At 37.7% G+C, this 12,559-nt stretch overlaps 1 protein-coding gene across 1 annotated transcript in view; it reads right to left on the bottom strand.

Annotated features, from left to right (window-relative positions):
- Positions 1-12,559, bottom strand: part of SNW1 (SNW domain containing 1) — a 34,366-nt gene that overhangs the window by 4,608 nt on the left and 17,199 nt on the right. The window contains exons 4-11 of the mRNA XM_032344806.1: positions 10,406-10,501; positions 10,211-10,317; positions 9,130-9,234; positions 7,606-7,675; positions 6,640-6,705; positions 4,590-4,706; positions 3,031-3,172; positions 119-215 (exon numbers count right to left, since the gene is read on the bottom strand). Coding sequence (XP_032200697.1) covers positions 119-215; positions 3,031-3,172; positions 4,590-4,706; positions 6,640-6,705; positions 7,606-7,675; positions 9,130-9,234; positions 10,211-10,317; positions 10,406-10,501 — 800 coding nt within the window. The remainder of the gene's footprint in view (positions 1-118; positions 216-3,030; positions 3,173-4,589; positions 4,707-6,639; positions 6,706-7,605; positions 7,676-9,129; positions 9,235-10,210; positions 10,318-10,405; positions 10,502-12,559) is intronic.

Here is a 12,559-nt window from a genome sequence, read left to right as displayed (position 1 = left end):
TATCAATCTAGAGAGGAAAGGGAGAGAAGCAAACTGGTCTCTGTGGACTAAAACTCTTCTTGAAGAGGTTCGCAAAAGCCAATACTCATATTTCGCATTTACCTCAAATAGCACCTACCTCTTATCAGGAGCTGCCCTGGAAAGGTTCCTGTCGTGCTGTCTCTCTTTTCGCCTGTCATGCCGGATTTCATCCCTCTCACGTGCCTCCCCATCCTCTGTGTGAAGAGAGTTGAAAATTACTTCATCGCTATATTACCCATTAATATTTGGAACAAAGAGAATATTCTTTAACCCATGACAGATAATTCCACGGACTTCTTTATAGTTACATTCGGCCTTTTAACTCACTTGCAATTAATTTAAATCCAACAGTGTTGGTTTAGTTTTTGAATGTGAACTCCAGAATCATGCATGCAGCTCAAGTGTTCAGACGCAAAGTATACTGAGGGCTTTAACTTAATTTGAAATGCATCAAAATTGTAAGACGAACTGAAAAATGGATAGAAAGATCAGTAGATAGATGATAAAGCAAATTAAGCAATATTAATTGTTTTTTAAAAAGTTAACTGTAGAATCAGGTGGAGGAGATACGGATGTTCACTGTATAATTCTTTCAACTTTTCTGTGTGTTTTTAAATTATCCTATTAAAATTTCAGGAAAAAATCAGGTGTAAATTTACTCTTGTATCTTCAAAGACTGGCTGAATAAAGAACCTTTTGCTTGTGGTCCACAGGGGCTAGTTCTATCTTGATCTCTACTACTGTGTTTATGTCTATCTTCATTTTCTCTTCTCTCACCAGTCTGAGGGGATACAGCTTTGGAGCCAGCCTGTCTGGATTTAAATCCTGTTCCTATGACAGATTAGCCATATGACCTCATACAGGTCACTCAATCACTCTGAGTCTTCGTCTCCTCCTCTGTACAGTGACAATCCTATAACCTCTGCAAGGGGTTGCTGGAGCCAGGATGATAAAGGCAATACATGTAAAGTGCTCAGAGCAGTGTCTTCCATAAGTGGTATCTTCCAATAATAATAATAAACATTCGTTCTTTTTACTATCTGGCAACACATTTTTCAGAATTTAAGCTAATTCCTCAAGGACGATTCTGTGGGTTTTTTTGTTTTTTTTTTTTAAATTTCTTACCAGTGTAGAGAATTAGATATAGGGAAATCTGACTTCTAATTCCCTTCAGTGGCTAAATGTATGACAACAGGTAGGTCTTTATATCTTGCCTCACTAAGTCATTCATATATGATTCAAGGAGGTGGACCATTATTTCTAGTAATTCCGGTGACTTCTCTATAGCTGAACTCATGACTCCTCTGACCAACTGCCTGCTTGACACCTCCATCTTAAACTTACCATGTCCACAACTAAACTAATCTTTCCCTCCCAAACCTCTTCCCTTGCAGTCTTCCCACTATTAGCAAATGGCAACTCAACCCCTCCCTATTGCTCACGTCAAAAGTTCTGGAGTCATCCCCGACTCTCTTTCTTTCATACCTCTACCTAATCCAAAAGCAAATTTTGTCAACTCTACCTCCAAAATCCATCTGACCATGTTTTCCCTGGCTCTCATCCTCATCTCATCTGGATTACTGCAGAAGCCCTCCAAATGGTTTCCCTACTCCTCCACATGCCCATTTCACCGCCTGCTCATTTATGGCCAATTATGCTGTTCCATTCAAACTCTTCAACTGCTTCCCTTATTATCGGAAGTGAAGGCCATGTCCTTAAAATGGCTGAAAGACCACACATGATCTGATCACCACCCTTCCTATTTATTCGAACTACTCTGACACCTCTTCTGCTATTCAGCTTTCTTACTTCACTCCAGCTATACTGGCCTCCCTGCTTTTCCTTTACCGCACCAGGTATACTTTTACCCAACTAGGGCCTTGGCACTCACTGTTCCTTCTATCCAGGGTGCTCTTCGAAGCCCCAGATACCTACAAGGCTCACTTCCTTACTTCATTCAAGTTTCTGTGCTAATGTTACCATCTCAGAAGTAAGGTCCATTCTGACCACCCTCTCCATTTGGTACTTTTATCCCCCTTCCTGTTTCATTTTCCCCACAGCAATTACTACTATACTATTATCACTAAATCATCTACTAGTGGTAATTAACTTTTCTGGTCTGTTTACACTCATTGAAATGTCCACAACTACACCGCCAACCTAACAGAAATCCTTGTGTCTAGAAGAGAACCGGCATGTAGTAGATGTTCACTATGATCTGAGTGAATGAACTGCTGCACTAGTCTAGGATTTACTAACAAAACAAACCACCCTCACAACTTTCTTGAATTAGAATTACTCTTCTCACTCTAAATGAATTAATATATCAGTGTAAACCACTAAATAAAGCCAGAGGGAAAATATTGGCAGAGTTAATGATTACAGGTTTATCAGCCTACAAGACAGAAAAAGTGGATTGTTTTACTATGTGGAAGAGTTGGATTATTCAGTTGATCTCATTTTTCTAAGTTTCAAGAAAATTAAAATGAGAGAAAAATCAAGCCCATCATTTGAGTAATACATGATTTTTAAAAGTACATTACTCTGAACTTTAAAAATGTCCACTGTAGTCTCATATTGAAGGCCCTTCTTTACATATATATTCTTGGGGTGCCTGGGTGGCTAGTTGGTTAAGCGTCTGCCTCCAGCTCAGATCATGATCCCAGCAACCTGGGATCCAGCCCCACATGGCGGGGCGGGGGGCAGGGGAGATCCCTGCTCAGTGGGGAGTCTCCCTCACCCCTGCTCTTGCACTCTTGCTCACTCACTCTCTCCCTCTCAAATAAATAAAATCTAAAAAAAAAAATTTTTTTTTAAATATATAAAACACTTCCAACTGCTACAGCTCAGTGGCAGAAGTTACTCTTTCATTTCTATATTATTTGTGAAATATCTACATTTTCTTTCTAGATGGGTATTGGCTTTGTGTGCAGTAAGAACAGTGAGTCTCTGAAATGAGATACGTATTGTTCACACTGTAAATTAAACTTAGGAAAGACAATGTCATACCTTTTTCCACATGGGTTTTGATCCCAGCTCTTCTCTCCCTGGCTTTCTGGGCCATTTCTCTAAGTTTCTCTTCATGTTTCTCCTTTTCTTTTTGAGCCATCTTTCTCTCTACTTGAGCACGCATTTCTACAGCTTCACGAGCCTGTTAGTAAAGTTGAATGCTAAGTAAGACATGGTTGGGGGAAAAGTTACAGTTATCATCCAACAGCCTGACTCAAGTCTGGCTTGAAAGAGCAGGTATAAAGAATTCAGATTTGTTACTGCCGATTAAAACAAAGATTTTTGTCTACTAAAAGAAAGCTTGCCTGGAAGACACTGCAAACTTACATTTTTCACTCTGGAAAATGTCTTAGTGGTTGAAACTATAAAGACCCCAATTAATCTTGCAACTCACCGTTTGACTAATCCTTTCTCAGAAACTACCCAAAAAATAAAAGTTAAATAAGACTCTAAAAAAGAAATTTTCAGTGTCAGTAACATAGCAAGACTTGATTATATGTTCAAAATCAAGCAAGTCTATTCAAGATAAAGCCTTAACAAGAGATGATTTTTATAAGGGTGCTTGCTGCAATGCAGGAGATATACTTTTCTATGTTCTAAATGCATGCCATAATGTATGTGAACTTATAGGTCACACAAATTAATAATATTAATGCCACAGGGGCAACTGGGTGGTTCAGTTGGTTAAAACCTCTGCCTTCAGCTCAGGTCATGATCTCAGGGTCCTGGGATCGAGCCCCACATCTGGCTCTCGGCACAGCAGGAAGCCTGCTTCCCCCTGCCCTTCTCTGCTTGCCTCTCTGCCTGCTTGAGATCTCTCTGTCAAATAAATAAATAAAATCTTCAAAAAAAATAATTATGAATGCCATAATAGTAAAGGACAACCAATATTATAACTATCATTTTCTATAGCTTTCATCAGAATGTTTATTTGCCTTTCTATGTTATCTACCTTTTGGGAGACATCTATATTTAAAATAGAAAAAATTATGAAATCTAAAAACAGTAGTCAGCTTTTTAAAAATGAGATTAGGGGCGCCTGGATGGCTCAGTCAGTTAAGCGTCTGTCTTCGGCTGGGGTCATGATCCTAGGGTCCTGGCATTGAGTCCCACATAGGGCTCCCTGCTCTGTGGGGAGTCTGCTTCTCCCTCAGCCTCTGCTTGTTTCTCTGTCAAATGATTACATAAAATCTTAAGAAAGAACAAATAAATAAATAAAAATGAAATCAGCCTACTGAACATCGTTCTGCAATGTCATGAGGAAGCAGGATCACCAGTGGTTAGGGTGTGTGTACAAGTCTGCAAAGGCTGAGACCAGGTACAGAGCTGCAGATAACACGTGTCATCTCTGGTGCACATACCGCAGGTGAGAGCCTCTCTGGGAACTCACTACTGTAGCCTAAACAGCAATATCTTACATAAGTCAAACCATCATGCTGTATGGCTTAAAACAGTGATGTATCAATTAAACCGGAATGAACAAACAGTATCTTAGGTAACCAAAAATGGACTTAACGAATTATCAAGAGCATTAAACCCTTTCATTATAAGAGACCAACCTTCCGATCAGCAATATAGAGGGCTTCGGCCAGCTTGGCAAAGTTCTCATTGATGTGAACTGTCTGAAGGCCTCTTCCATCAGCAGCTAGACGTTTGTCTAATGGAATTGTATACCCCTGTGTGACAGCAGGCAGAAAACACCAGTCATAAAAAAGCAGCAATAGATTCTTTAAAATTAGATTTAAATATGTCCATTTTGACCACCACTGAGCTGAAGTTCTTTTTCTTACATCTTTCTTCCCAATTATGCAAGGGCAGTAGCAGCTAACACTCAGGGTTTTTCATGGAGGCCAATTTTAAAAGCACTTCACATGTGTGGTCCTGTTTAACTTCATAGTAACTCTGGAAGGCTGGTAACATTGTGTTTCCATTTCACAGATGCTACTACCGTGGTAGGGAGCTTAGGTAATGTCCCCAAGGGCACACAGTTAATAAATGGATGAGCTAAAATTTAAACTTGGGTAGTGTGATATCAGAGCCCAAGCTCTGAGAAGAGTCTCATGTCACTAATTTTGAGTTACAATAAAAGGAAATCACTATCAAATAGCTAAGCAGTTGTGCCTCAAGTAATAGAACAGTCATACAAAAGTGGAACAAGTCACTAAAATCAGAGTATCTATAGGTAGTTTAATGCACAGTACTGTTGTAATGACTAATCAAGATTCTTAGAATACCATACGTTTTAGTAAATGGAAAAAAGATGAAATTTGACAAAAAATTGAGAATCTGTGTTCTGAAATTTTGCATCCTATTTTCCTCCATAACTTGAGGAATATGCTTGAACATCCAGGACATTTCAGGCTCGGCTTTATTTTTTCAGATTTATGACTACACTCCCAAATGTTGACCTCTTGTCCACAGCCTTTACTCCTAATACAGGGAAGTGTTACAGAATCAGTTTAAGATACCACATAGTTATGTGCACATTAACAAGTCAAACTGGACCACCCGATAATTTTTTCGTTATAGAATGAGTGCATAATTTCCCCCTAAAAAATAATTTACAGGGCGCCTGGGTGGCTCAGTGGGTTAGGCCTCTGCCTTCAGCTCAGGTCATGATCTCAGGGTCCTGGTATTGAGCCCCGCATCGGGCTCTCTGCTCAGTGGAGAGCCTGCTTCCCCCTCCCCACTCCCTGCCTGCCTCTCTACCTACTTGTGATCTCTCTCTGTCAAATAAATAAATAAAATCTTAAAAAAAAAAAAAAAGAAAGAATTTACATTTACCTACAAATTAAAATGGCCTTCTTCACCCATTAAAAATAGAACTATGAAACACAAATTGGGGGAAATGGGGAAACAGTGATTAGAAAATATATTTCAGGGGTGCCTGGATGGCTCAGTCAGTTAAGCATCCAACTCTTGGTTTCAGCTCAGGTCATGATTTCAGGGTCCTGGGATTGAGCCCTTTGTTGGGCTCTGCACTTGGGTAGAGTCTGTTTGTCCCTCTCCCGCTGCTCCTACCCAGCTTGCGTGCTCTCTCTTTCTCTCAAATAAATGAAATTAAAAAGAAAAAGAAAAGAAAATGTATTTTACATTACAGATACTGATACGGATACAGATACATATTTTACAGATACTTCGTAACTCGAAGCATTTGGTGCTTAGAGATATGAAGAATTTAAATAGCTTATGCATACCCTGTTATAAACAGAAAAAAATGTTTAAAAATTAAAGCACTGAATATATCCAAACATTTACTATTTTGTCATCATATAAACTGGTTTCTTTAAGAAATAATTTTAGATACCAATTTCTAAATCTTCTGAATACTATCATTCATTGCTATGTTACTTTATTCTACCTATCCCTTCTCTACATGCTTCTGATAACTACAGTTCACCAAAAGAATCTACACGGAATTCATGTGACTGGAACACTACGCTTCCATTACATTAAAAAAAGAAAGTTACGTAAGTTGGGTGTTCCTTTTTGAAAACATTCAGCTAAATGAGATGCTGAGGATTTAATTAAAGTTTCTGAGGCTAAAACTCTTTCCTGTTTTCTAGTAGGTTCTAATCGTAGGAGACTGATTTTATGAAACTTAATTACCTTTGCATTTTTCCAGTTTGAAATACAAGGAGGAATCTTCCACTCTTGTTGCTCCTTCACAGTCATCTGAGTGAATGACAGAACAAAAGAGACATTTTTGGATTTGTAGTCCAGCTAGAAACCCAAGTGCAATCTTCTCTTCAAAGACAGGTTAATGAACAGATTAACAGATTAAATATGTGAACAGATTTAGTCAAATGTCAAAATTCCATTTGTTTGGTAGCACTATATATTATGTTTCCATATCATGGACTCTAGTAATAACTTTAATATAAAAAATGGAAAATAATCTATAAATCTATTTTTGACAATTATAAATGCTAGTTAGTATTTTTCCATATGTAAAAGTGATGTGAGAAGCACCTGGGTGGCTCAGTCAGTTGAGTGTGTAACTCTTGGTTTTGGTTCAGGTCATGGTCTTAGGGTTGCAGGATCAAGCCCTGCATTGGGCTCTGCGCTAAGTGGAGAATCTGCTGGGGACTGTCTTTCCTTCTCTCTCTGCCTCTGCCTCTCCCCCGTTCATGCATTCATTCTCTAAAATAAATAAATCTTTTAAAAAATAAAGAATTGGTCTATTAAAAAAATAAAGTGACAAGACTTCTTTAAGATGAAAATTTGCTCTTTTAGTTGGATAATAAATCATACCTAAAAATGGCACTGAGATTATCAGAGGCCTATTAATTCCTCACCTTCTCTAATTATAATATCCTGCTTGTCAAATAGCAGACCCTGCTCATTCCATTTAAAGGAGAGGTTAGGCTAGTAACTGAAAACTAATGGCTAACATTTTACACACATTCTCATAAGCACTCTGGAACTACACACTTTGATCTTGAAAATCAAATCTAAAAAACAGTGTGACAAAATGTACCTGTATAGGCATCTAGACTTTGTTCTATAGGAGGTTATTTATAAAATTAATAATCATGAGTATAAAAAAAGATGTTAGACTATAGTAAAGATCACCTTTCGGCTAGGAGAATGCATGACAGGTGCAGGAGGAGAAGGTGGTCCTCGGGGAATCTTCTTATTGATTCTGAAGGATAAATTAAAGCACAACCAGAGGGTGTTAGACATTTTTCCATTTTGGTTACTATGTTTCAAGTTTCCCCTTCCCATTTTTATATATTTTTATAAATAGAGTATATAATGAATGTTCATCTATCATACCTCGGTCACTCAGCTTCCACAACTGTTAAAACACAGGCTACCTTGTCATCATTACTATCCAGCTCACCTTAAAAATATCATTATCATTTCATAGTGTAATATACTTTTGTTTTTTTAATGAAAGCTCCACACCCAAGTCGGGCTTGAACTCATGACCCCAACGTCAAGACTCACATGTTCTACCAAATGAGCCAGCAAGGTATCCCTACCTTTTTTTTCTTTTTATTTTTTAAGAGAGGGAGTGGAGAAGGATGGAGGAGAGGGAGAAAGAGAATCTCAAGCAGACTCCATGCTCTATGGAGCCCGATGTGGGGTTTGATCTCACAGCCCTGAGATCATGACTGGAGCCGAAATCAAACGTCAGATGCCTAACCGAGTAAGCCACGGAGGCACTCCTATTTTTATTTTTTTGAAGTGGGGGGAGGGGCAGAGGGAGAGAGAGAATCTGACACAGCCTCCACACCCAGTGCAGAGCTTGACATGGGGCTCAATCCCAGGACCCTGAGATCACGACCCAAGCCAACATCAAGAGTTGAATGCTTTACTGACTCAGCCACTCAGGTGTCCCTTTTTTTTAATACAGCTTTACTGAGGTACAACTGACATGCAATTAACTATGCATGTTTAAGTCTGACACAGTATACATCCGGGAAGCTTATCATCACAATCAAGATAGTGAACATACTTATCACCTCCAAGTTTCTGCGTGTTCCCTGCCTATTCCTCTTGTTCCCCTCATCCCCTCTGTCCTCCCCTCCTTCACCACAGGCACTGATCTATCTCCTGTCACTACGGATTAGTTTGCATTTTCTGGAGTTTTATATAATTAGAATCATACAGAATGTACTTATTTTTGTCTGGTTTCTCTCACTCAGCATAATAATTCTGAGATTTATCCATACTATTTAATGTATTCAACATTTACTCTTTTTTATTAAATTGATTAATTAAAACAGTTGCTTTAATATCAATAGTACTCCATTTATAATTAAGTGTCAGAATTTATTTATCCTCACTTACTGATGGACATTTGAGATATTTTGTTCCTCTCATATCTTTTTTAAGAACAGGGTTTTATTGGGATGCCTGGGTGGCTTAGATGGTTGAGCCTCTGCCTTGTGGTTGGGTCATGATCTCCACATCCTGGGACTGAGCCCCATGTCAGTCTCCCAGCTCAGCATGGAGTCTGCTTTTCTCTCTCCCGTTGTCTCTCCCCTTGCTTATACCCTTTCTCTCTCCCAAATGAATAAATAAAATCTTAAAAAAGAAGAAGAAGAAGAAGAAGAAGGGTGTTTTATTCTCACGACGCTACCTACTTACTTGAACCTTGGAGGCTCCATTGGGTCTTTCTGCATTTCCACCATCCGAATAACTCTCTGTTTAGCTCCAGAATTGAAAGCCACTCCTTGTTGAGATGGTGTGTATCTGAAGAATGCAGATGAAACTAAAGGTGTAACTAGTTCAAGCTCAATAGGTATTTTTCTTCTGTTATAATGCTAAGCTAGACTATACTGTTAATTCCTTTCATAAAGTATTAATAGAAAGTTGCAAAATACTTAGGCAGAGCAGACAGTAATGGAAAATAAGAGAACAGCAATAATGAGTTTTAAGCAAAATGTAAATGAATCATATGAGTTCGCAAATAATCCATCCCTGTCCATTTTCCACCATGGAAGGCACAGTGTTCAATTTCACTGATAAGAGGTCTAGAAAATGGTACCTATTTTGTAAGTTTGCATGTGCAGAAGGAACGCCCCATAATGTTCTCAGCAGGCAGCTTAGAATTAGTAGTTCTTGACTAATCACAGGTTGTAAAACAGAAAAAAATAATAGTAGCAACCTACAAGCTCTCATTTTTCCTATAATACCTACGTGTGAATCATCTCTCTACACAAGGATTTAAGTTGAATGAAATCCCTCAAAATTTGTAAGTATTTTAAAGATGCCTATTATTACATAAATGGTATCAGTACACTATTAATATCCTGTTATGATACTATTATTACATGTTATATAACTACTATTACATAATAAATTATATTATTAATATACTGTTTATACCATTATATAAATATTACATAAATATATGTTATATAAAGCCTATTATATACAAATGGGAAACTATAAGCAATATCTGTGGTTTGGATCTTATGCTGTAAGTAACTATTAATTTCTAAAAACAAAAAAATATATTTTGAAAATAACCTAATAGTATCTTTTACTAGATATCTTTAAAAAATTCTTCTGCTTTCAATAGTCTGCATAGAGTCAACAGACTTCAGGTCACTATTCCAAAAAAAATGACATTAAAACATTACTAAGTAGGACAGTGAAAGAACACCAGGACCCCTAATCCCCATCAAGTCCGACATGAAACGAAGCCTTCCAGGCAGGATCTTACCGAATATACTGAGCTGGAGCCAGTTTATCAGCAGCTCGAACTGGCATGGCGGCAGCAACCTTCTGTGATACAGATTTTTCTAAGGCTACCCTTGTCTTTTCTGTTATCTGAAATAAGAAATACCATACTGAGTGTCTGGAAGTTAATAAAGATGTAGAAAGTTATCTAAAATACTTAATTTCAATGCCTTATTACCTCTTTAATGGCTTCTTCATCAGGTCTTTGCAGGTCTGGGTCATCTGCATTCATGACTTCCTTGGGAACCAGGTCAGTATACTTGCTATAAATGACCTAAAACATTCAAACACAAGCAGGCTCAAGAAAAGCAGAGAATGAAAAGAAGCAACCTCATTAAATCATTTCAGAAGTCAGCACACTTATAAATTTAGGACACTGATTTTGTCTTTTAGATTTTAAAACCAAGGAAGCTTAAAATATATACACAAATTACTGCCCTGGCTATGAAAGTTAATAATTTTCCTTTGACCTCATGTATTTAAATTATTTGAGATCTTCTAATCAAGTCAGTATCCAAATAAATTGTGCCAACAAAATCTTATGCATCAGTGATCCCTATTTTTGAGGCTAAGACTTGAAATTAATGATGATATAAATTGCCTATAGTACCATTATCCTGGATTACAAGCTCATCAGAATTTAAGTCAGGTTTCCAAATAATTTCTAAATTCACTGGGCCTAGAAAATTTCATTGACCTCACCCTACTTATGTTTGTCTTTTCTGGCATCAACTCTATTCACAGACTAAGAAAATGAACATGTGCCATGGTCAAAAAACCCAGAATACTTCCTTCTGTGAGGGAAAAAAAAGAGGAAAAATAAAACCCAGTCTATATACATAGCGTATTTTACACTCATTGCCTATATTTAGGATGGCTATTGTTTCTATTGGGCTCACCATGTTTCTATGAGGCTGACGCTGATGTGGTAGAACCACAACAAAGAGTACTACTTACTTTTGTGTCCATCTACACTTTCTGAATACTTTCATAAAACCTTACATGGCAGACCATAGAAAAAAAGAGGTACTGGAAATTCAGCAAATAAACAGCATTCTAGATTTTGCTGCTTGAGTCAGGAATTTTTGATACATATAAAGAAAGAACAACTGATGGATATGAAATAAAACCAAATTCCCAGGTACTTAAGACCTTCAAAAATTACTACGATGAGCCAAAGTCTTATATCAACAAATGTATTCTACCATGACATTCCTTACAAATAGCTTAAATAAGGGGTGCCTGGGTGGCTCAGTTGGTTAAGCATCTGACTCTTGATTTCAGTTCATTTCATGATCTCAGAGGGGTGAGATCAATCCCCGTGTGAGGCTCCAAGCTCAGTGCAGAGTCTGCTTGCTATTCCCTTCCTCCCTGCCCTCCGCTTCTACTCTCAGTCTCTCTCATAAATAAATAAATAAAATCTCAATTTAAAAAAAAATAGCTTAAAGGAAATGCAGGCTATTCTTAATTCTTATTCCAAACAACAGAGCAAAAAATACTTCCTGGCCTGTACAACCTGACCTGGCTTTGTCTACAGCTTTAATCTCCCCCTGTACCTCTCACTTCCTCATTCATTATGCTTCAATCACATTAGTTCTTCCTGTTTTTTTTTTTTTTTTAGCACAACATGCTTTTCCCCCGAATTCTGGCCCTTGAAAGTAGTGCTCCTTGTTCTTCATGTGAGTTTTCAAGCTAGGACACTCATTTCAAAGGTCATGAATGCAAATGATGAGGCCTCTCCTGACCATTCTTGATAAAGCAGCAACCCCTCCCCACCCCATCACTCAGTGTCACAGCACTCCAATTACTGTTTTCAAAGCATTGCTCAGAGTATGAAATTATTTTCCACTTTACTTGCTCATCTGTATCTCTATTAACGTAATAATAGCTAAAACTTATTAAGCACTTCTTTTGTGCCACTATTCTTTTGCTTTATATATATTAAATACCTGAATTTTTCTCTCAATCCTGAGGTTATGTACATGTATATGTATATGATATGTATATGATGTATACATATATGATTATATCTATGTTACCAATGAGCAATCTCTTATTCATTCAAGTATCTCCAGGGCTTGTAACAATGCCTGGTCCACAGGAGGCATTCAAGTCAACATTTTTTGGTACAAATTAATGAATATAAGAATTTTATTTTATTTTTTTTTACTTTTTATTTTATTTTATTTTATTTTATTTTATTTTATTTTTTTCCAGAGAGAGAGAGAGGGAGAGAGAGCGAGCACAGGCAGACAGAATGGCAGGCAGAGGCAGAGGGAGAAGCAGGCTCCCCGCCGAGCAAGGAGCCCGACGTGGGACTCGATCCCAGGCC

The sequence above is a fragment of the Mustela erminea genome, chromosome 5, assembly GCF_009829155.1.
Source record: "Mustela erminea isolate mMusErm1 chromosome 5, mMusErm1.Pri, whole genome shotgun sequence".
Lineage (NCBI taxonomy): Eukaryota > Metazoa > Chordata > Mammalia > Carnivora > Mustelidae > Mustela > Mustela erminea.
The sequence above is the reverse complement of the archived record's forward strand: the minus strand, read 5'-3'. Positions and strand labels throughout refer to the sequence as shown.